At 37.7% G+C, this 20,573-nt stretch overlaps 1 protein-coding gene across 2 annotated transcripts; it reads right to left on the reverse strand.

The window, feature by feature from the left end:
- Window positions 1–406: 406 nt before the first annotated feature.
- ifrd2 (interferon-related developmental regulator 2) lies at window positions 407–18,790 on the reverse strand. 2 transcript variants are annotated; one of them, XM_084721573.1, is made up of 13 exons: window positions 18,241–18,790; window positions 16,129–16,185; window positions 9,637–9,753; window positions 9,329–9,413; window positions 9,116–9,240; window positions 6,755–6,912; window positions 5,544–5,597; window positions 5,041–5,219; window positions 4,709–4,817; window positions 4,418–4,552; window positions 3,517–3,645; window positions 2,543–2,635; window positions 407–2,037 (listed from the first exon to the last, which is right to left on the reverse strand). In XM_084721573.1, the coding sequence occupies exons 1-13, from the start codon at window positions 18,281–18,283 to the stop codon at window positions 1,957–1,959; spliced, it is 1,365 nt and encodes a 454-aa protein (XP_084577699.1). In that variant the 5' UTR covers window positions 18,284–18,790; the 3' UTR covers window positions 407–1,956. The 2 variants fall into 2 exon arrangements, with proteins under 2 accessions (XP_084577699.1, XP_084577700.1); XM_084721574.1 differs by lacking the exon at window positions 16,129–16,185.
- Between the last annotated feature and the right edge of the window lie 1,783 nt (window positions 18,791–20,573).

Below are 20,573 nucleotides of genomic sequence, written 5' to 3' on the forward strand. Positions count from 1 at the left end.
AATTATAAACACTTTAAATTGATATTCAAATTAATATTTAGTAAGAGCAAGCTAATCTACAAGGTTTAATTGTCGAAAAAACAAGAGTAAGCTGCACTCATTCTAAAATCTTTCAAACTGCAGGTGAATTTCATTACAAAATTGTTATCCAAATTTACAGACAATTGTAAAAAAAAAAAGGAAGAACAGTCCATACAAAAATAATGTCATGTCTGTGCCTCAGGTGAGTATTGACCTTTTATCTAATCATTGTATTAATTTGATTACTTTCTATCTTAAGTAACTATCCCATTGACTTCACAATGTGTATGAACTGATGCCTCCTCCCAAAATTTACTCTTTCAAGGACAGAATCAAGTACATCTCATTTAAGAACATTCTGGGACTACAAAAGAGAGAAAGAAAGTGCTCATATATTCTTTATTTCATTTGATCCATCTTCTGTCCATATGTTTCAACACCAGAACCACTGATGGGACAGTTTGGTTAGGCTGAATATGGGAGGCCAAAGGGAACTGTAAGGTGATGGGGAGTTACTGAAATTTAAAGGCAGCCGTTAAGTGTGCTTTTAACATTCAATATAATCGAAAACACTTATAAAATGTTGATGTTGCTGCCACAATCAGGAGAACACTGAATTTTAGATGCTAACCTGCACAACCAGCACCAAACTCTTCTGATCAGCAGCTCTGGTTAGTGAGCTGTGTGTTTACTGCTCCATCAATCATCGAAATGCATCTAATGATTCAAGTACACATCTTATCATAAATCCCTATATCCAGTCTATCTGCAATACATGGATAGACTGTATGACCCACCAACCCGCATTAAAAATATACATGAAAAAAAAAAAAACTAGAAATTCTTCTTGTCATCCCACAATTGTATCTGTAAACAGCTCTTAGCATTTTAAAACTTCTTAAAAATCACACAGTACTGCTGCTGTTTTAATAAATTACAAAGTAAAATACAATTATCCACCAAAAATGGTTAAAGCGTATTTTTCCTCTCAAAAAATATTAATATAAAGATGACAATATTAACTCTTTGATTTCATATTTTAATTAGGCATCTTCTTGTTTATTTATATGGTTTTGTGTTTTATTTCATGATGTTAAATAAAATTTAAAATAAAACACACTCTCAAGCAAAACACCACACATATTCTGTTAGGATGCATTGTTTTGTAATGTCAGTTTTATGGTTTGGCAGCTGAAGGAGTCACTCTGCGTGGATAAACGCAGGATGACAGAGGGGAGGAAGGAGGAATCATCGGCCCAGAGGAGAGGAGAGTTTGTCCAGAATACTTACGTGGCTCTTTTTTGCTTTTTGTTACAGAAGTGGATGCTTGAACATTAAGGATCAGAGATTAAGCAGGACTGGCTATGTCCTAAAAATTTGGATTAAAAAGACTTGACTTAACTGTCAAGCCACAGAGCAGCTGTTCAAGCTGACCCATCAGCACCAAAGAGGCTTTTTCAGTGAGTGTAACATGGAAGGCTTCTACAGATCTCAAATGTACCATAAAACTTTAAAAATAATACTTTACATTCTCTATTTTTACCGATAAAATGAATAAAAGTCCTTCTTGATTTCTCGTGTGAACAGAAAATTTACTCTCCCGTGTAGTGAAGTTGCTTCAATCCCACACGAAAGAAGTTTAGCGTCGTTTTACAGTTGGTGTCCAAGTGAAAAGCACACGCTTGCCAGAAGGAGTAGTAAAATAGCTCCTTAGCCAGACTGCTATTGTCTGTAGGAGCTAAGAATACATGTTGGCCGTCTTGAATTTTGGAGAATTAATTTGCAGGTGAAGAGCACAAGTGGAAAAAAAGCCCTGTTTAGAGTTTGTTGAGTCTTTGTGTGTCTGAAAGCTGAAGGCATCTTTTTGTATCGGTCTCAATACAGCCCAGGGAGTTCCTCGCATAGTCATCCATTCACTCGGTCCTCGTCCTTCTCTCACATGACGTCTGCACGTTTGTCCCTGACTTTGCTCCTCTGTTTAGTCCTGGCCTTGAAGGCAGCCGAGTTGAAAAGATGCTGTCGAAGGAATAAAGACATAGAGATGAGTGCAACAATATTTATACTTTTCAGGCTATAATCACACAAACATCACATGACTTTTATTTTGTGGCATTTGTAGATGAATTTCCACTGTTGGAGCAGCTCACAAGGACGCAGCACACATACAAGACAGGGAGAGGAATCCTGAAATATCCAATCGCACTCTAAGGCTGCAACTCCCGATTATGTTTAGGTTTAGTCATTTAGCTGATAAACTGACAGAACATTGTAAAATGCTCATCATGATGTGCCAAAGTTACATCTTCAATTGCCAATTGTCCAACCAAAGCACCAAAACTAATTTACTATCAAATAACAAAGAAAATAGCTGAAACCAGCAAACGTTTGACATTTTGCTTCAAAAATGACTGAAATGTTTAATAGAAAGATATCAAAATAGTTGGCAACTAATTTTCTTTTGATCCCCTAATCAATTATTTGACTAACTGTCGCAGCTGAAGGACAGAAGAGGTGCCGTTACCTTCTCAAACCGAGAGATCTTGTTGCCTCTGACGGTAGCGTCCAGGATGAGGGGGGGGCCGAGGCCAAAGATGTCTCTCAGTAGTGGGTTGAACTGCGCCAAAAAAAAGAAATCAAAAATACGCACCAAAATTAGCATTATTGGTTACATTTTGCAGTGTAAGTGCCACTTTGTCAAAACAGTTGATGTCTCATTTTAGAGCATTTGTGCATTACTGTTCAGCTCATTTATACACAATGAATCTAACTGCAGGGCAGCGGGATTCACTCACACTACAGTATGTGGTGCATGTGTAGGTGTGTTCATTGTGTGTATTACATTTGCCTGCTGCTGAAATTGGCCCTACAGGGAAATACCAGGATTCCTACACAGTTTTGGGTGTTTGTGTATTGATGTCCATGCCAGAGCAGAAGACAACAACTAGTATCACCCTACACAAGTAACACGAAAAATACGTGGCACAAAAGCAACCACATGACACTGTTGACCAGGTGCTGACCTGCTAACCTTGGGAAAATATTCTGAGTACCACAGTAGTGTAAATGTGTGATTACTTGCTACCATATCATCAAGTTGTTCAGCATAAATTGACTATGAAGAAATCAAATATAATCATCGAAAATACACATTTTTCCTGTGGCCTCCTAAAACTACTTCATTTCTGCAGTAAAGGCTACTGGAACCACTTAAGAATCTAGACTTTACATGAATCTGCAAACACTGCCACTTTTGTCCACAGTGGCCTCTAAAACACAGTACAATATTCCTTGTAGTAGCTATAAGTAAGATTTTGCATGCAGGACTTTTACTTGTAGTATGTAATGGAGTAATACTGTGTACCTGCTACACAAAATGCGTACAGGTTGGAAGGTTTGAAGGTGTAAGTGACAGAAAATTAGCGGGCTGCGAACAAGGCCGTCAAATGACAACTTCTTTTTGAAGGAGACTAGTTTAGACTAGGTTAGTTTCCTAACCTGTAGATGGTGTCGGACTCCAGACTCCAGGATCTCTTTGAAGGCATCATAGATTCTTCTCCTCATCCAGCTGTCGATGTAAACGCTCTCCACTCCAAACCTGATCGTCTCCTCTGTGAAGTCATCGTTCTGAACGTGGCAAAGTCAAAACAAGAGATGTGGAAACAAGAATATACCCTTCAATAAAAATCAGGGCAGGTGTGACAACTCAGAAATTAGACCAGTTCTTCAGTGACTGAATTATTAACAAAGGAGAAAAATCAAAGTACCACTTTACAATATATATAGCTGCTTTATAAATGGTTTATAATCAAGCTATTAATTAGGTTGTTATAATAGAGTTTTCATACATTGATGTGGACTCACTATTTGACAAGACACAGTTACTGCTTACTACCAATTACTCTTACCAGTGAGGTACTACCATTTATAACTGACAAAAGGAGGCTTATTGTAAAGTGTAAAATGACACACACTTAAAATGTCAAGGTAAACAATATTGCTAAAGTCTTAGTGTATGAATTGGCTTATTAATATGTTAATTTGATATGCTAAATGAAGCTTTGTGACTATTAAGATATGTTGACGGTGGTTAAATAGTAGTAACCTATTATCAAATATCTGAAGCTGACAGGTATAAAGGCTGCTGATGAAGAAAACAAGCAAACTAAGTAAACAAAAAAAGCCAAGATAAATGTGGCTCACTATTTGGCAAGCAACAGGTCACTGTTTCCCTCTTTATCTGATGTGTTGTAACAACTTATTCGTGATTTATAAACCGTTTGCAACCTAATTAATAATGTAATTTCAAACGGTTTCTAAATCATTTATAAGGGTAGTCTTATTTTGAAGTGGTCCCGAAATCATTAATAACAACTATGGCTGGTGTTTCAAAACATACCTCTATGTAATGTAGCACCTCTCTGAAAATGGAGCGCTGTTTTCGCCTGTCGTTCTTAGCTCTGTGCTTGTTGCCGTCTGTGGCTAAACTCTTCAGGCACTGACACAGACTTTCACCGTCCTCCACCTCGAAGTCCTGCACACAGCAGAGACATAATTGTAGCAGACATAGAGCATTAAAACCAGAAAAACCCTTAAACTGGAGATATGCATGTAATGGTAAAAGAAGTAAACATAGCTTTTAAATGTGCCTACTCCAAAAGCTTCACTTTTTTTCCTTGTGTGTGTTTACCTCGTCTATATCTCGTCCAAGCTCCACCAGCAGGGCAATGGTCTCTCCAACTGCGATCCTGTAGTTGACATCACTACTCTGCAGACACGCCTGCAGTTTGGGAAGGTGACTACAAGGAGGGCAACAGAGGTAGACAATCACTGTTGGTTATACTGTTGATGACTTTCACTTTGGCAACATGATTTATTAAAATATAGCACATCAGGCTTAACAAAACTAAACTGTTTAGAAATTAAATTAAATGAATCATAAAACCATCACAAAATATTACTATGAAGACTCTTCCACACTGAGTCAGATTTTTATTTCTAACACAAAGTTTGTTAACTCACAGGTCAAGCAGCACAGTCAGTCTAGAAGCAGGACAGAGGGTGACCAGCAGTGACCAGGCCTGCAGGGCAGCAGTGTGGAGGCCTGAGCTGCCGGGTTTGGGTGTGGGCAGCGTTCCCTCTCTGTTTGGGTAGGAAGACATGAACACGTTCTCCAAAAGGGCCAACGATTTGATCAAGTCCTGAGATGTCAGTGGTGACATTAAGAGGAAAAAGAGAGAAAATGTAATGAGGGATGAGAGGGACAAACTGTTGATGGTAAATACAACTATTGTTAAGCTGTTGCCATGGCATTATGTAATATCCCAGATACCAACACATGCTAGAGCTTCACATTTTAGATTTTTTCTGGGAAATTTTTTGAAGCCTTTTGTTCCTTGATATAGTTTAGTTTATACATCAGGTGTGGAGGTAACAAAAGGTCAACTGAAACCTTTGAACTACTAACAGTCAACAGTCTTGAGTGTCATGATGGAAATCAGCCACTGAGAGCAAGTTGTTCTCACCTCTCCCTCTTCAGCAGCAGAGACATAACAGCACATCCCCAAAGCTCTGGCACACTGATGGAGACATGCAAGAAAAGTCAAATAACCAATTATTCAAATGCACAGTATGTCATTTCTGCCAATAGGGGTCTCAATCAATCAAAACAATAGCAAAGACAGACTTTGATGATGTTGTGAAGTAGCGTGGGATCATGGAAGTCCTCTTAAAGAACCATGCTGCCAAAGAAAATCTATCTGACACGACTCAAGCAGAAATCATGTTCAAAGATGAGTTAATTAATTCAATTTATATTCATGTTTATTTAATCAGATTCGCCAACTTCCTTCCTCACTCTCTGATGCATCATCTGGCTTAAAACACATATGACCATTGTACTAATGTTTCATTTGTTTATTTTTTTAAAATAACCTAGCCGACCTTAGAATTGTTTGTTAATGTTTTGAGGTCAGAAAGACTCCTACGTGGTAAAGAGCCTGAGTTTGACAACAGCTGGGCAACTGTTGGGACAAAAAAGGAAAACTGGAAAATGCCTGTATAATGTGTATTTCTAGGCATATCTCTCAGTCCAACTGTTTCTCTAGACAGAGTTTCCAACCCTTAGAATCCAAAATGCCTGTTGTTAATGTCACACTGTAGAAGAGTCCTCTAAAGACTTGTGTTTTATGTTTTATGTTTTTTTTCCACATTGAACACTGTGTGCAGAAAATGGCAGTTGACTAGTGCGTGAAGAAAAACATAAAAGCTAAAATCTTGGCAGGCTGAGAAATGCTCCTTAAGCAGACAGTCCACTTTAAAATGGCTTTTGCTTAAAATCACAACCAGAGAATGTGACGTATTTTTAAGTGGAGTTTTCCTTTAATATTGTCAACTGAATGTCTGAGCGATGACTCATTGGACTATTAGACAACAATAGAGGTGAGTCTGAGGCCAACTGAGTGAACAAAATGCACTCAATGAACTCTTAGCTGAACCAGATGGTTTTGGATTCGTTATTGTTGTCCTGCAACTATTACTGTCATATTTCTGACTGAGTTTTAAGTTGCAGTCCGTTCGACCAATTTCTGATCCAATATTCACACATGCTTATGTATGAACTGATGTGCATTTCTCGATTCATTTCCTGCCCTTTTTCTCCAGGAGTTCCTGTGTGTTTAAGATAATTCCATATCCAAAGTGTTTCAGATATCAGAAGGTTTATGTGATTACTCACACTCTGGCGGGCTGTTATGCTGGCACTGCTGTCGATCAGAATGGCGGTGAGGATGGGGCGAAGCATCTTGAAGCCCTCCTCTGCTTCGTCTCCACCCCCAAGCTGGATACACAGCAGGGCGAACACTGTGGCTGCTGCTGCCTGCTCCTCCCCGCTGCCTGGAGGGAACAGAAAGTTACTTCTTTTTTTTTTTTTTTTTTTGTTCATCAACAACTGCAGTTGATTTTGACTGTTTTTCTGATCCGGGTGGATCAGAAAAACAGGAATTACAGAGAAACAGGATTACACACTTTCTGCACCAGCACTTAAGGGAAGACAAAACTTACAAAATCTACATATGTTTTTGGGAAGTCTAAAGAAAGCCCCTCAGAAATATACAGTGCTTAACAAATTTATTACACCACCTCCCAATGTATGGTTTATCCCACAGCTGCCCTAAGTTAACAGCACTGGTCATTACCAAAATCATTTTTTATGTTTCTGTAATGGTTAATACGCCAATATGTAGAAGCTCTTTAACCTAAATTATATTTTCAAAGCTAAAATATAATTATTATTGTTATCCATGAATTTTCAAATTTACTGTTTTACAAAAAAACAGAAAAAATAGCACAGCACACTATTATTTCTTGATTAAGATGTCAAATTATAGTTATTCCTGAGCAAAAAAATAAGTTTTAGTGGTTGAATGTTATGCTTGATTAATTTCTGACTTCTCAGAGAAGCCCAGTGAGTCGGCTCAAATTTGGATATAAAAAGGTGAATTCAGTTTGAAATTCCTCATTCCTGTTCAAAATGGAGTCTACAAAAGAGTCCGCATTAAAGCACTTCATGATGCTGGATGGTCTCTGAGACAAAAAGGGGAAGACAAAGTGTCTCACAGTGTGGTCAAGTCTGCTTTGAAGTCAATTGCCAAGAAGGTACTTGCAAAATGCGCAAAGGAAGAGGCAGGAAACGAAAATTAACTGAAGCAGATGTCAGACACCTCAAGATTTTAAGTACTGAGTCAGAAGGAAAACCACTGCTGATCTTCAGGCAGAGATAAATGCTTCTAGATCAGAGTAAGAAATTCTCCAGAATGACCACAAGCAGACGACTGACGGAACAAGGCTTAAAGGGAAGACTAGCTGCTAAGTCTAAATTTGAACTCTTCGGTCAGCATCGTCGTGTTTATGCTGCAGAAAAGCTGGAGAACATTTTGATTTCAGATGCATTGCTCCCACAGTGAAACACGGTGGAGATTCCATTATGGTATGGGGTTCTATTAGTGAAAATCGACTGTATCATGAACAAGAACATCTACTACAACATCTTAGTGCATCATGGAATGTCTTCTGGACTGAATCTGATTGGTTGTGGGTTCATATACCAACAAGACAATGACCACAAGCAAACTTCAAAGCTGTGCAGAGACCAAGAAAAAGAAATCTGGAGTACTGGAACTGATGGACCGGCCAAGTCTGGATTTGAATCCTACTGAACAAATTTGTGATTTAGTAGGTTCAAAGATTGATTGCACAAAAGTTTCATCTAAAGCACATAAAGTACATAAAAGTACATAAAAACAATGTCAGCAAGAATGCAAGATGTTATCAAGGCCATACCAATCATTAAGTTTTTTGATTATGTGTGAAAAAAGACTATTTGGCTGTTTCAGTTTGTTATTTGCCAAATAAATAACAATAACATTTTTAGTTTTAAACAAGTTTTTGAAAGATTTCTAAAATATATATGTTTTCTCGTTTTTATGACAAGTGGTCTAATAAATTTGTTAAGCGCTGTACCTAAACCTACTACAAGGAGTTTTTTACTGGTTATGAAACAGTCCCAATTACTGATGATACTGATGCCTCTAAATGACCTACATAAGCAAACAAGACCACCAGTTATAACATATCTAACTATATCTATATAGTTATTCTTAATACCTGCCACCAGGTCAGATTCTTCTCAAAATCAGATCAGCCTATGTTTAAATTTTCATTTCACAGTGAGTAGTACCTTAGCCAGTGTTGTTGCCTTATTATTATAAAGATGTAACATGACTGGGGAATGTTAATAACTTTTGTTATCTCAACAAAATTACTGTTTTCCAGCAACATAATCTATTAGTTGTAACCTAGGTGAATAAATGGTTAAAACAAAGTTTGTTTCGCTGTCGTCATATCAGTTATTAATTTTACATAGCCGCAAATACATAAATTACCTCATTATTATGCCTCCTGCAAAAAGCTGTGTTTAAAAAAGAAAATTTGCTTCCAAAACAAATCAACATGCAAGCCAGATCAAGATCTTTACAACAGTGAAAAAAAAACAGCTTCTTGTACATTAACAAACAATGGAATATTTGTCTCATCTTACCCTTTTTAAGGCACCTTTCCAAGCAGTCACTGACAGTGAGGCGTCTCTCTATCAGGAAGTCATACAGCACTCTGGAGGAAAAGGCTTGTCGCAAGGACTCGAGACCTGCTAGACGTGTCTTAGCGCTGAGAAAAAGATGCACAGACAACAGAATTTTTAGTAACATCACTTCCTGCAATATCTACTACACTACTGCTATACTATTAACCTCACCTCTTATCCATCAAGTTGTCTATACACTGTTTGAGTTTGTCTTCTGTTTCCTCTTGTGCAGTCTGCTCATCCACCTGCTCCCCTCCTGTGTTTGAACAGTCAATGCACACACAGAATTTCATTATTTGCATGAAAGTTTAATGGGTTTCACTGTCACAACACAGAAGAAGTTGTTACAGGAATCAAAATGCAGTATTAAATATTGGCTGTGTTTATTTCCTTTAGTGTATGTCAGCAGGACCTTGGCTATTATCCAAAACACACACGATTCTAAAGAGCATGTGTATGCATTATCTGCATTTACGAACCTGTGCCCTCTTCCACCACAGAGGCGCTCTCACTGGCACTGCTGTAGTGACTGAGAACATCAGACATCAACTCATCGTCACTGGCACCTGACTCTCCCTTCACCCCATTCTTCATACCTAGAAAGACAGATGTTTGAACAATGAGACGAGGGAAGATTGATGGAGGAAGAATGGATATGTGGTTTACATTTGCATGAATAACAAAACTCACACTTGGAATCTCAGTTAACACATAACCTTTGAAGATATGGGTTATGACAAAGGAAGTAAATTATAATATGAGTTAATAAATACAAGTCTGAGTGCTGTTTTGAGTGGCAGCCATGTCCTGCTGCTTGAATGTTGCTGGGTGAAGGTGAATTAAAATTATCAGATCTAGACAATGCTGAGAATCTTGATCATGACAGGTATGGTGAGGACTGACAAGCTCACAACAGTTGTTTGGGCAGTGACAGAGTACAAAAAAAGCTTTTACAAGCAGGAAATAATGAGCAACATTTGGACAAAAGTTTCCAAACTATGAGGCACAATGTTGTTGGGCAACAATAGCTACATCCTCCCTCCAAAATGTTGCCTAGTAGAGATACAGTAGAGATACTGTCTTTTCCTGCAGGCTACAATACATGGGAGTGAACAAAATACCTTTTCAAAAGCTTGCTCAGTTGGTCAGTTTTTGGTGAATAAAAGAGACTCAACTTTGAGACCACAGTCTGGCAATAGAGAAGGGAAGATACAAGTAGAGCTACAATGATTTATCTATTATTAAATTAATCACCATCTATTCTGACAATCAATTTAACAGTTTCAATCATTTTATTTTTAAGAAAAAAATGATCAAACTCTCGGATTCCAGCTTCTTAAAAGTAATGTTTTTTTTCTACCTTCTTTACTCCCCTATGACAGTAAAGTGATTATCTTTGGGTTGTAGACAAAACAAAATATTTGAGCAGGTCATCTTAGGCTTTAGGAAACAGTGATCAACATTTTTGTTCATTTTCTGGTATTTTATAGGCAAAAAACAATCAATTGATTATTCAAGAAAATAATTAACTTATTAATCAACTATGAAAATGACCATTAGTTACAGCCCTAGTCACAAGCAGACCTGTCTGCCCAGAGAAGACAGACTGTGTGCTCACTGTAATAAAGAAGGTGTAGAAACACTTAACACAATGTCAAAAAAATATAAACATGTTAAAGAGGAGTGATTTCTAAATGTGCAGTGTTTGCTGCCAAATGTGTCACTTCCTGCCACAAGAAAAGACACAACTAGTGGAACACAGATATAACCTAGATATAATATATTTTTATAAAAATATATTATATATATTATATTATAAACATAAATTATGCCGAATTCAACCTATACTAGTCTCCATTTGTTTGCTTGTTTGTTCTCGTTATTAGACGAAGAGGTTATTAAAGTTATTACTGGTCATTTTGTCCCTATAGGGATATTCCTGCAGGGATAAGACAATTATTATGTAGTATATGGTATCCAGTTGTGCTTAATTGTCGTACACGATTTAATTGAATAATAACTTAATTATTTATTTTACTTATATGCATTTTTTTCCATTTATCTATTTAATTATCCTTTATTCTCTAACTATTGTTATTTACATTATCATCGTTAATTGTCTTTGTTACTGTAATTGTGCTTTGGCAACACATGAAATGTCATGCCAATAAAACTGACTGAATATAAAATTTAACTACAACTGACTCAAATTCTATGGAAATTTGGGGTGTTGTTTAAGAGCCAGCTATGATCCCCATAAAATGCGACAGCTGGCTAAATGTGAAAGTGAAATAAAAATACTAACAAGATGCATCCCAAAATTGACCAGAATTTGGCTGGAGGCCATTCCCCAGCAGCGAGTGACTAATAGCAGGTTTAGGGAAGCTGACTGTGGGCTTACTCTGCTCAGCTGTCTTTCTGTGTCAGTAACTGTACACCAGCAAAGTTCTTCTTATGTACAGATACACATCAGCACACTCAGACCCACACACAATCTTCAGTATGACACTTTCATGTTAGATCATCAATATCTCCCGCACAGGAGATGTTGTTTTAATAAATAAAGACAGGAAATGCCACAAAACAGAAGTCTTTATTTAATTATTGTTGTTTTTATTAGTAGCGGGCAGTAATAAGTGTTTTTTAATGATTCAACACAGCTCTGTCCTGCATGTATGAGGAGGTGTGGAACGGTTTGTTACACCGAGCCTGAACAGAACAGTGGGTAAGAGCCAGGCAAGCTAAGCTAAGCTAACCCTCAGGTTCCTGCTGGCTCAGGACTTTCTACTGTTGGTGGGATTACTGCAGACCAGAGTGGCCATTCATTTATTCATTCATTCAGTGTGTACGATCCAGAATGGTCAGACTGTGTGTGTGTGAGTGTGTGTGCATGTGCTCATGTTAAGGTCAACCAGGACAGTCCAGGTAACCCAGAGGTCACTGGTATTGCTGCAGCAAGGCAACATGGAAGTTGAAGTTGTGAGTTAATTGTGAGTCAATTACAACATTTATTTACTGTTTCATATTATTAACTATAGACTGCCTGCAACAGGAGCAAGTGCTGATCATTCCACTTTGCTTTAGGTATGAGCTCAATGCCTACCACACCTGTACAATAAGTATAACAAGTCTAGCAACACATTTTCTGATAACATTCAGCTGTTTCCACCTGTGCTCAGGTAATAAGAAAATTCCACAGAAGAATTCAGTTGCAGCTAAATGAGTAATTTGATCCTGGACTGTATCTGAGTTCTCATATTGAGTAAAGTAAATCAACTGGGTTAAAGTTCATCCATTTGACTTGAGACAAACAAATAGTAGAGTCGGTGATCTGCTATTCTACCCTTTCTTTACACTGTAAAAATTGGAAGTACCCGGGGTGGTAATTATCTTCAACCACAAGCTGCTGATTTTCTGCTGTGGCTGACAAATATACAACTATGCAGCAGATTGTCATTTGAAAGCCTCTTCTCTATTCTTCAGAAACTGCTACTGCCTGGCAAAACTGTGACACAAGCAATAACATTTGTTAAACCTAATCTTTGACTTTAACCCTGTACATCTTACTGTAGGCTGCTGCTTGTGAATTACTTCACAGTTGAGCTGAATGAATAACACCTGGATAATTTCTCTATGACAAAACTGTTCTGTAAATAATAATGATACAACAGTTTCAGGCCGTGCTCCTATTAATAGCTACCTTTTCATACATGTCATTGTATAACGCACTCAGTTGTAAAACTGGGCGTGTAAGTGCTTGTAGTCATGAGCCAGCAATCCAGTGTGAAGCCTCTATTGCTACATGGAAATCATCAAAGTTGCTCTTTCTGGGGAAACAGCCGACATCTGCGGGATAAAAAGCCCTTTGCCAGAGTAAAATATCCAGATATTGAGATGGCAATATGAGTCACAATTTTAGATTATTTTCACTGAAAAAATGTAAAAATGATGATGTCATTTTTGCTTGGGTCCAAATAAGCATGGGATCTTACATCTGGATGCAGTTTGGATATTGAATTTGGCCATATGGTGATTTTGATCATTTTTCGCTAAATTGTTCTGCCCTACTTTGCAGTCATTAGGGTTGTACGAAAATAGTAACACTTGAAATTTGTAATATTCGGTTTTGTGATACTGTGTATCGATTAATGGTGATATTGTGATACATCAAAAGGTCCACAGCAGTGTTTAATTTTGTTTTGTGTTTAAACCACCGCCTGCTAGATAGAAGTGTTATTATCCATCTTCCCTGTTCTTATTACATAAAAAACTAAACTTTTAGCTCAGATGTTATGCATGGTGGTGTGTTATTTATACTATGTCAGTTTTCTTAAAATTTGATTTAAGAAACAGCTATATATAACCTTGTCTACAGTATTGCAATATTGTGATACACATCATATCCAGATTGTTTCCAATACACAAGTTGAAAAATTTAAGAATTTCCTTAAAAAAACATTTTGGAATTTCATTAATAAAACTTAAATTTCATTAATATGGCTAAACAAACACTAGTAGATATTTTGACACATAGCATCTTATATCTATATTACATCCTCAACTATGTTTTAGTTGTAGTTGAAGTAAACAGTGATTGTGCAGCCTAACAAGCAGAGAAAACATTCAAAATCTGATTATCTATTCAATTTCCTAAAAATAAATTGGGAGGATGATATGCTGTTGTCTGTTTACATGAAATTCAGGGACTCTGGTGTTTTACAGGTTAAACAAATTTATTCATTCAACTGAGGGATTACGTCATACGAGAGACAGCTTTTCATCGTTACAAGATAAACCTGAATGCAGCTCTAACAACCTGCTTTCTGCAATGTGATATTCTGATTTCTCTGACAGAAAAGCCTGCAGGCTCTCCTGCTCACAAAGCTACTGTTCACAATAGAGGTAACATGCCCTGCGATCCTGTATCAGTCAGTAATTTCCCAGTTATCATCCTTGAACTCTGAGTCCCTGCACACACACACACAAAAACAGCTATACCTTCCCACGCAGGCCTGCCCACACACAGCACTCTTATGGTAAGTGTGAGCTCCCTGCCACGACTCACGTGTCGTCTCCATTTTCTACTTTATGCTTACATAGCAATCACTCGCACAGCTCCAGTCAGTCAGTCAGTCCCTGTGGAAGACAAGAGGCTCTGCTAATGGACAAATCAGAGCTCCAAGTTAAAGGGGTGGGACTGTTTGAGTCCCCTGGCATTACCTGATAGCACAAGCTTTAAATATGAGACTAAATTAACCAGTCTTCTCTTTATAAGCACTTTTCTGATATAACTCACATTTTGACATGATTAATTCTTGTCATCTCTAGTTCTTTTTTCAGAGTGTAAAGATCCAGTTAACAGCCCCCACTGCAACAACTCCTTAAAGGAATAGTTAGAATTATTTGAAGTGGTGTTGTATGAGGTATTTATCATCAATGTATTATCTACAGTAGACGGCAGTTGGTATACCCCTAGTTTGAGGAAGCAGCAGGAGTAACAGTGAAGGCAGCTGAGCGATGTACTGCTGCTGGGGTCAGCATCAAAATGTAATTTAGACACCTAAAAAAACAGTATCAGTTTAAGTTTACAACTGTATTTATAATGTTTTCACCACTTTACTTTGCCATCAGACAGTAGTTTCACAAGGTAAAGCAGTGAAACAATTTTATAGCGTATGCTTAAACTGATATTGATTGAGTTTTTTAGGTGGCCAAAATGTATTTTACTCCCAATACTGTCCACAGCAGTACATTGCTTAGCGTCCGTGTTGGTACTCCTTGTTGCTTCACCAAACTGGGGGGTCGACCGCCATTTACTAACTGACTACGAATATACAACCCCACTTCAAATAATATGAACTACCCCTTTAAACAGACCTTGGCCTAGCCTGGAGAATCAAAGACAGAGCACCAGACAAACTGTAACATCACTATTATTTCACAAATGAAACATCATCTGATTCTATCATATTAGCAGTATGTAGAGAACTGTGGAAAGTTGCAGATTTTAGCTCTAAAGCACAATTTACATTACAAACATCTGGCTTCTGTCATCAGTGGGAAAGGGTACAATCGGCATTTAGTACCGTAGATTTACTTCTCCTTTAGTAACTTCTCTCTCTCTCTGCTTTCCTGCTCACATGAGCAGTCTTAACTCTTCTGCGCACATCGGAAAAATAACAGAAAGGCAAAAGGGTCTACTAACAATGGGGAAAAGGGTCAATTGCCTTCTGATAGGTGTAGGTGTAGCTGCATTTAAAAAAACTGCATATATGCACCAATACTGGTGTAAAAATGGTATAACTCATCCAGTCAATGAAATTATATTTGTACAAGTATCAAAAATAAATAAAAACATGGAAGCAGTAAAGCCATGAGGGCTGGGAGAGATACCAAGAGTTACACTGAGATGACGTTACATACATAAGAAAGTGAGTCACTCCAGGAAGGAATGAGGGCCTGCATTCAAACTTTTCCGGTTTCAGGGCAGGTAAGAAAATGAGGTTGGATGGCTGGAGAGATTTCAACCAAATTAATACCATGGTGAGAGCACAAAATAGATGTGAAGAAGCAACACTTGATATTAGTGGCCTTTTGTTAGTGAAAAGGGGTGGATGAGAAGGTCAAATGTAGATGTGCTTCCTTATATAGCCCTGTGTTGGTTATCTTTAAAACAGCTATGAAGGTGGAGCATTAATTCATGGTGTTCAAGCGTGACATGCACAAATGGCTGTGGTAAAGTCAGCCAGTCAGTCAGTACAGTATGCAGCCTGGGCAGGTGCTATCTGAGGGAGGGGAGAGTTAAAACTTTTCAGTCCAGCTGGAGGTTAAAAAAAAAACAAAAAAAACAGTGAGTTTAACATGGCTGCTGCTGGGTTTACTTCATGCACTGCAGTGGATTCAAGAGCTTCTGGACGAGCCTTGAGCAGGATATGAAGCTGAGGTCGGGGTTCAAGGGTCAGAGGAGTTACCTTTCAGTGAGGCTTTAGCCGACAGCTGCAGCTGAAGAACCTCCTGACGAAGAGAGCCTGGAGATGACGTATGAACGGGGGAATGAATGGATGAATGAATGGATGAAATATAGGGTGTGTAGAGCGGAAGAAGAATGGCGGAGGGATGCATGAATGAATGAATAGGTAAAATGCAGGAATGACCATGATGGAAAAGAAAACATCAGAAATGATCACCATTTTCCCCATTCCTGGAACTTTTCATTGCAAAATACTGATGCACAATTTACAACACTGAACAACTCTGAAGCCTTAAAGGGACAGTTCACTGAAAAATTAGAAACATATTTTTCATCTGGCCTGAAGTGCAATTTTGCCATCCAGATTGTTTTGGTGGAGTTGCCAAGTTTTGGAGATATCAGCCACAGACATGTCTGTCTTCTCTCGAATATAGCTAATGGAATTAAATAGGAGTGACAGCAATGTCTTCATCCAGAAATCATGAACCAGATATTCAAGATAATCCACAGACCTTGTTGTGACCAGTTTCATGCAGAAACCTCATTCTATATTTCTACTATTTTCTTCATTTCTTGACGATATGACAAAATACTAAAAAATATTTCTGAGTTAGAACTCACAATGGCACAAGATCTAGTCTGCTTGAGGTAGTGAAATTAGTTTGGTGTACTGACCTCTTTTGCGGTTTTATTGTACACTGGATCTTTTATAACCAAACCACTTCCCAACTAGTATCACTACATTTTTTTTGGAACTACCACCTCCACCGTAGAGCTTATAGTAATGTTAATTTCACTTTAAGCCATGCGTATTGTTGCTGTGTGTGACAGTAGTATGCCATTATGTCAAGAAGTTGTCATATTTCCATTATTATATTAATGTTTTATCATAAAATAAAGACAATACTGTTGTTAACGATACAAAATGGCAAACCTTTACTCTCATCCGGATGGATGCATGCCTCTTTCTGTGTATTGATACAGTTCATGCACGGGTGTAGTTTGGTAAATGGAAAACAGTTCCTACATGAAACCACTCACAACAAGGACTGTGGATTATGTTGAGTAACTAAGTCATGATTTCTGGAAACAGCCGATGCTGTTAAATGTTTTTATTTTTTTTATTTATTTATTTATTTTTTTTGGTGCTTTGAGCATCACAAGCAGAGTTCCATTATATTCAAGAGAAAGCAGAAATATCACCAACCTGTTGCTCCAAAACTTGGTAGCTGACACCAAAACAGTTTTAGATGGATAAATAGCTGTAGAAATAAGAGGGAAAATATGTATTTTTGATTTTGTGAACTGTCCCTTTAAATTTAAGCAAGTTATAAGTGACGTGGTTGTGCAGATATAATGGAAATACCGTTTCTTTATTTCACTGCCCCACACTCTCCTTTTAACCTTCAGCAGAAATATAGCCTCCATGAAAATGTGTCTGTGTGCATTTAGGCGCTGGCACGTGTGTGCTTCCCGGGCAACGTCACACCATAAACGTGACAGGGCTGTAACACGAGCACATGCATGCTCCGCACCACTACTGTACGTTGATAAAAACGTGTAGCTGTAACTCCCAAAGCAGCAACTGAACTCAATTCATATGTAAATGAACCAAGGGACCCTGTTGCACGGGTTGCTCTTCTTCAACAGTCTGCATTTACCTGTTTTAAGTGGTATAAGACTGCTGCTAAAAATAACATGCAGTTAACTTTAACCCTACAAGATTGCAGGGATCTTCAGTTAACCATAAGATGGATCACACTTTCTTCGAAGATTCCACAAGTATATAAGCTCTTTAAAGCGAATGGCTTCAATATAAAAGGTCCAAAACACACGTATGCAGACTACACTAAGCTGCAGCACTAATTATAACCCACATGGCTGTCAATTTCCATGTCAGATAGCTGAAGTCGGAGGACCAACAAGCCGTCATTCATACCATATGGAATAGGTACTCAAACTGCTAAAGCTAGTCCGGCTTTACGTTCATTAAGGTGTGGTTATCAAGCTGTACAGCGTTCATTAACACTTTCATCCAAACTGTCATAGCGTTACTGCTGTTTTCCTGCCCGAGGCTGTGTGTTGAGTTAGCATGGCCGCTACAGTCACTTACCCGGCTTGCTGGAGCCACGTTTCCCCTTTTTACTCCGTGGCATTTTGAGTAGCGCTTTGATCCACAGTTCACAACAAAGCTAGCTGACGTTAGCTAGCTGAAGTTAGCCTACTTTCAGTCCAACTGTCAACTCCGCTGCTTACAGATTTGACAGTTGGTGTGAAGGCAGCAGCAGCTCAGGGTTGGATGGTCTCGGTGGTTCTTATCGACAGCTGGGTAAAAAAAAAGCTCCCACGGTTCCACCTTCTTTCACACTTTTGTTGACACTTTGGCTAACGTTGGCTAGCGTCCTGTACAACCACTAGCACGCTCTCCCCGCAACTCCCCGCTTTCTTCTTCAGAATTAGAATACAGAGCTGTCCGGTGGCGAAAAAGTCACTTTCCTCAACGGTTTTCACTATGTATTATCTGTGATTGTCCCCAGGTAATCTATATCTAATACCGGGTTGAGATAGTAAGTATTTTCCAAAGTGTTTAGGACGGAGTTTTAAGCACGCTGCTGTCGCCAAGTCCACCATCTTCCTCTCAATAACTACTGAGCAGACCGGCAGCCGGGGTTGCCAGGTTAGTTCTGTTAGCATCCCTCGTTTCCGGTGTCTAAAATCAACACCGGACCTCTTAGATGAAAACCCTGTTTTTAAATTAATGTGACTTCTATGGTTACTGTGGAAGTCAATTTTTGCAAATCTGATGAAAAAGATCCCGTATCTCAAAATTATGACTGGATATCTCTGAATAATGAGAAACCTTCTGAAAATGATTACTTGGTATCTCAAAATAATGAGACTTTTTCTCAGAATGACTCATACTTCTGAGTCACTAGCTCAACACAGTATTTTGAGTTCCTGACTCTTTATTTTTAAATACTAACTTGTTATTTTGAGATATGAAGTCATTATTTTGAAATACTAAGTCATTATTTTGACATACTAAATCATTATTTTACAGAAAGCTTCTCATTATGTTGAGATACTAAGTTATTTTCCAAAACTTTCTCAACTTAAAAAAAATATTTCCACATTCTTTAAAGATACTGTACCATATGTGCCACTATTTAATTTAGGCAAAAGTCTGAATAATGAGACAATTTTTGACTTAAAGAATAAAAGATGCTCAGAATTCAGATTTTTTTTTTCCCCACAATGTGGCCCCAACCTCCATATCAGGACCCCTCCAGACCCTTCTTTAGGAACCAAAATTATGCCAGACTGACTGGCCACAGTCATGTTAAGAGAAATGCTTCCTAAAGACAACATTTATGTAATTTTATTTTCATATCTGTGTACATTTGAATAGAAAAAATAACATAAGGTCATCAGAAATTGAAAACGAAATTGTCTTTAATGAAGAGAAGATTTTCTAATCAAATAAATGTAATTTAAAAAGTTTACATGGAAATTATGTGACAAATTAAAATCCACAGTGATGTACCTTCAAAACAGAGTTGACAAAAACTGACAACATATAAATCAGTAGCATTATTTTTATATTTAGTAGGCCCATGTTATTTTCATAAAATAAGACATTCAAAGCTTCACAGCAAGTACAAAGACAATGTTCTAGTTTAATACAGAAATTACATTTCAGTAGTTGCCAGACAAAACACACATAATGACAATTAACGTCTTTTCAAGTTATGTTATCATTGTACCTCATAGAGTAAATTTCTTCTTCAGGTTCATCATATTATTATATTATAAACAGCTCGATGTGGAGATCAGGTTGTTGATCATATCAACAGAGCAAACCCCCAATCCCTCCAAACAAGATTTCTTAATGTGAGAATCTGGTAATTAACACAAAAATGCCAATTCCACAAATGGAACTGTCAAGTTTGTGTTGATTAGCATATTTCAGGTAGAGTTTTGTGTTGAAGGGATTATGAGTTGGCCCTGTTTGACCTCCCTGGCTTAAGCTGTTTATGACTAATAATATGAATGGGTTTTTGGCTCTGTAGTACTTGAAAGACCTTAAAAAAAAAAAACTGTAGAAATGTAGTAAGTTCACATCATGAGAACCATTTGGAATTTCTTTGTTTTGGTCCAGACAAAGTTAATGTAGTCATGTTTCATTAGCAAAACCTATATTCTAAAAAAAAAAAAAGTGAATTAAACACTTATGTTTAATGGATCCAGAGAACCTCACTGCTTTTGTTTTTACTGAAAGTGCAGTAAGTTGATTCACCTGCTGTCCACAAACAGAAAAAGGAACTTGGTATATGAAGCGTCATTCATTCATACATTCTCAGATTCAACAATACTGCTGTTATTTTATTTCAGGTCCACCCATCTACAGGTGAAACCATGATACTGATTGCTGCATATCTTAAACAC

Source organism: Lutjanus erythropterus, chromosome 6, assembly GCF_056507025.1.
Source record: "Lutjanus erythropterus isolate fLutEry1 chromosome 6, fLutEry1.hap2, whole genome shotgun sequence".
Lineage (NCBI taxonomy): Eukaryota > Metazoa > Chordata > Actinopteri > Lutjaniformes > Lutjanidae > Lutjanus > Lutjanus erythropterus.

Bases quoted from the DNA above. Each gene is read 5' to 3' on its own strand.
- ifrd2 (XM_084721573.1), bottom strand. From the start codon at position 18,283: ATGCCACGGAGTAAAAAGGGGAAACGTGGCTCCAGCAAGCCGG. The intron at 16,186-18,240 runs GTAAGTGACTGT...CGTCATCTCCAG, and splicing joins ACGTGGCTCCAGCAAGCCGG to GCTCTCTTCGTCAGGAGGTT. The intron at 5,220-5,543 runs GTGAGAACAACT...CTGACATCTCAG, and splicing joins CTGCTGCTGAAGAGGGAGAG to GACTTGATCAAATCGTTGGC.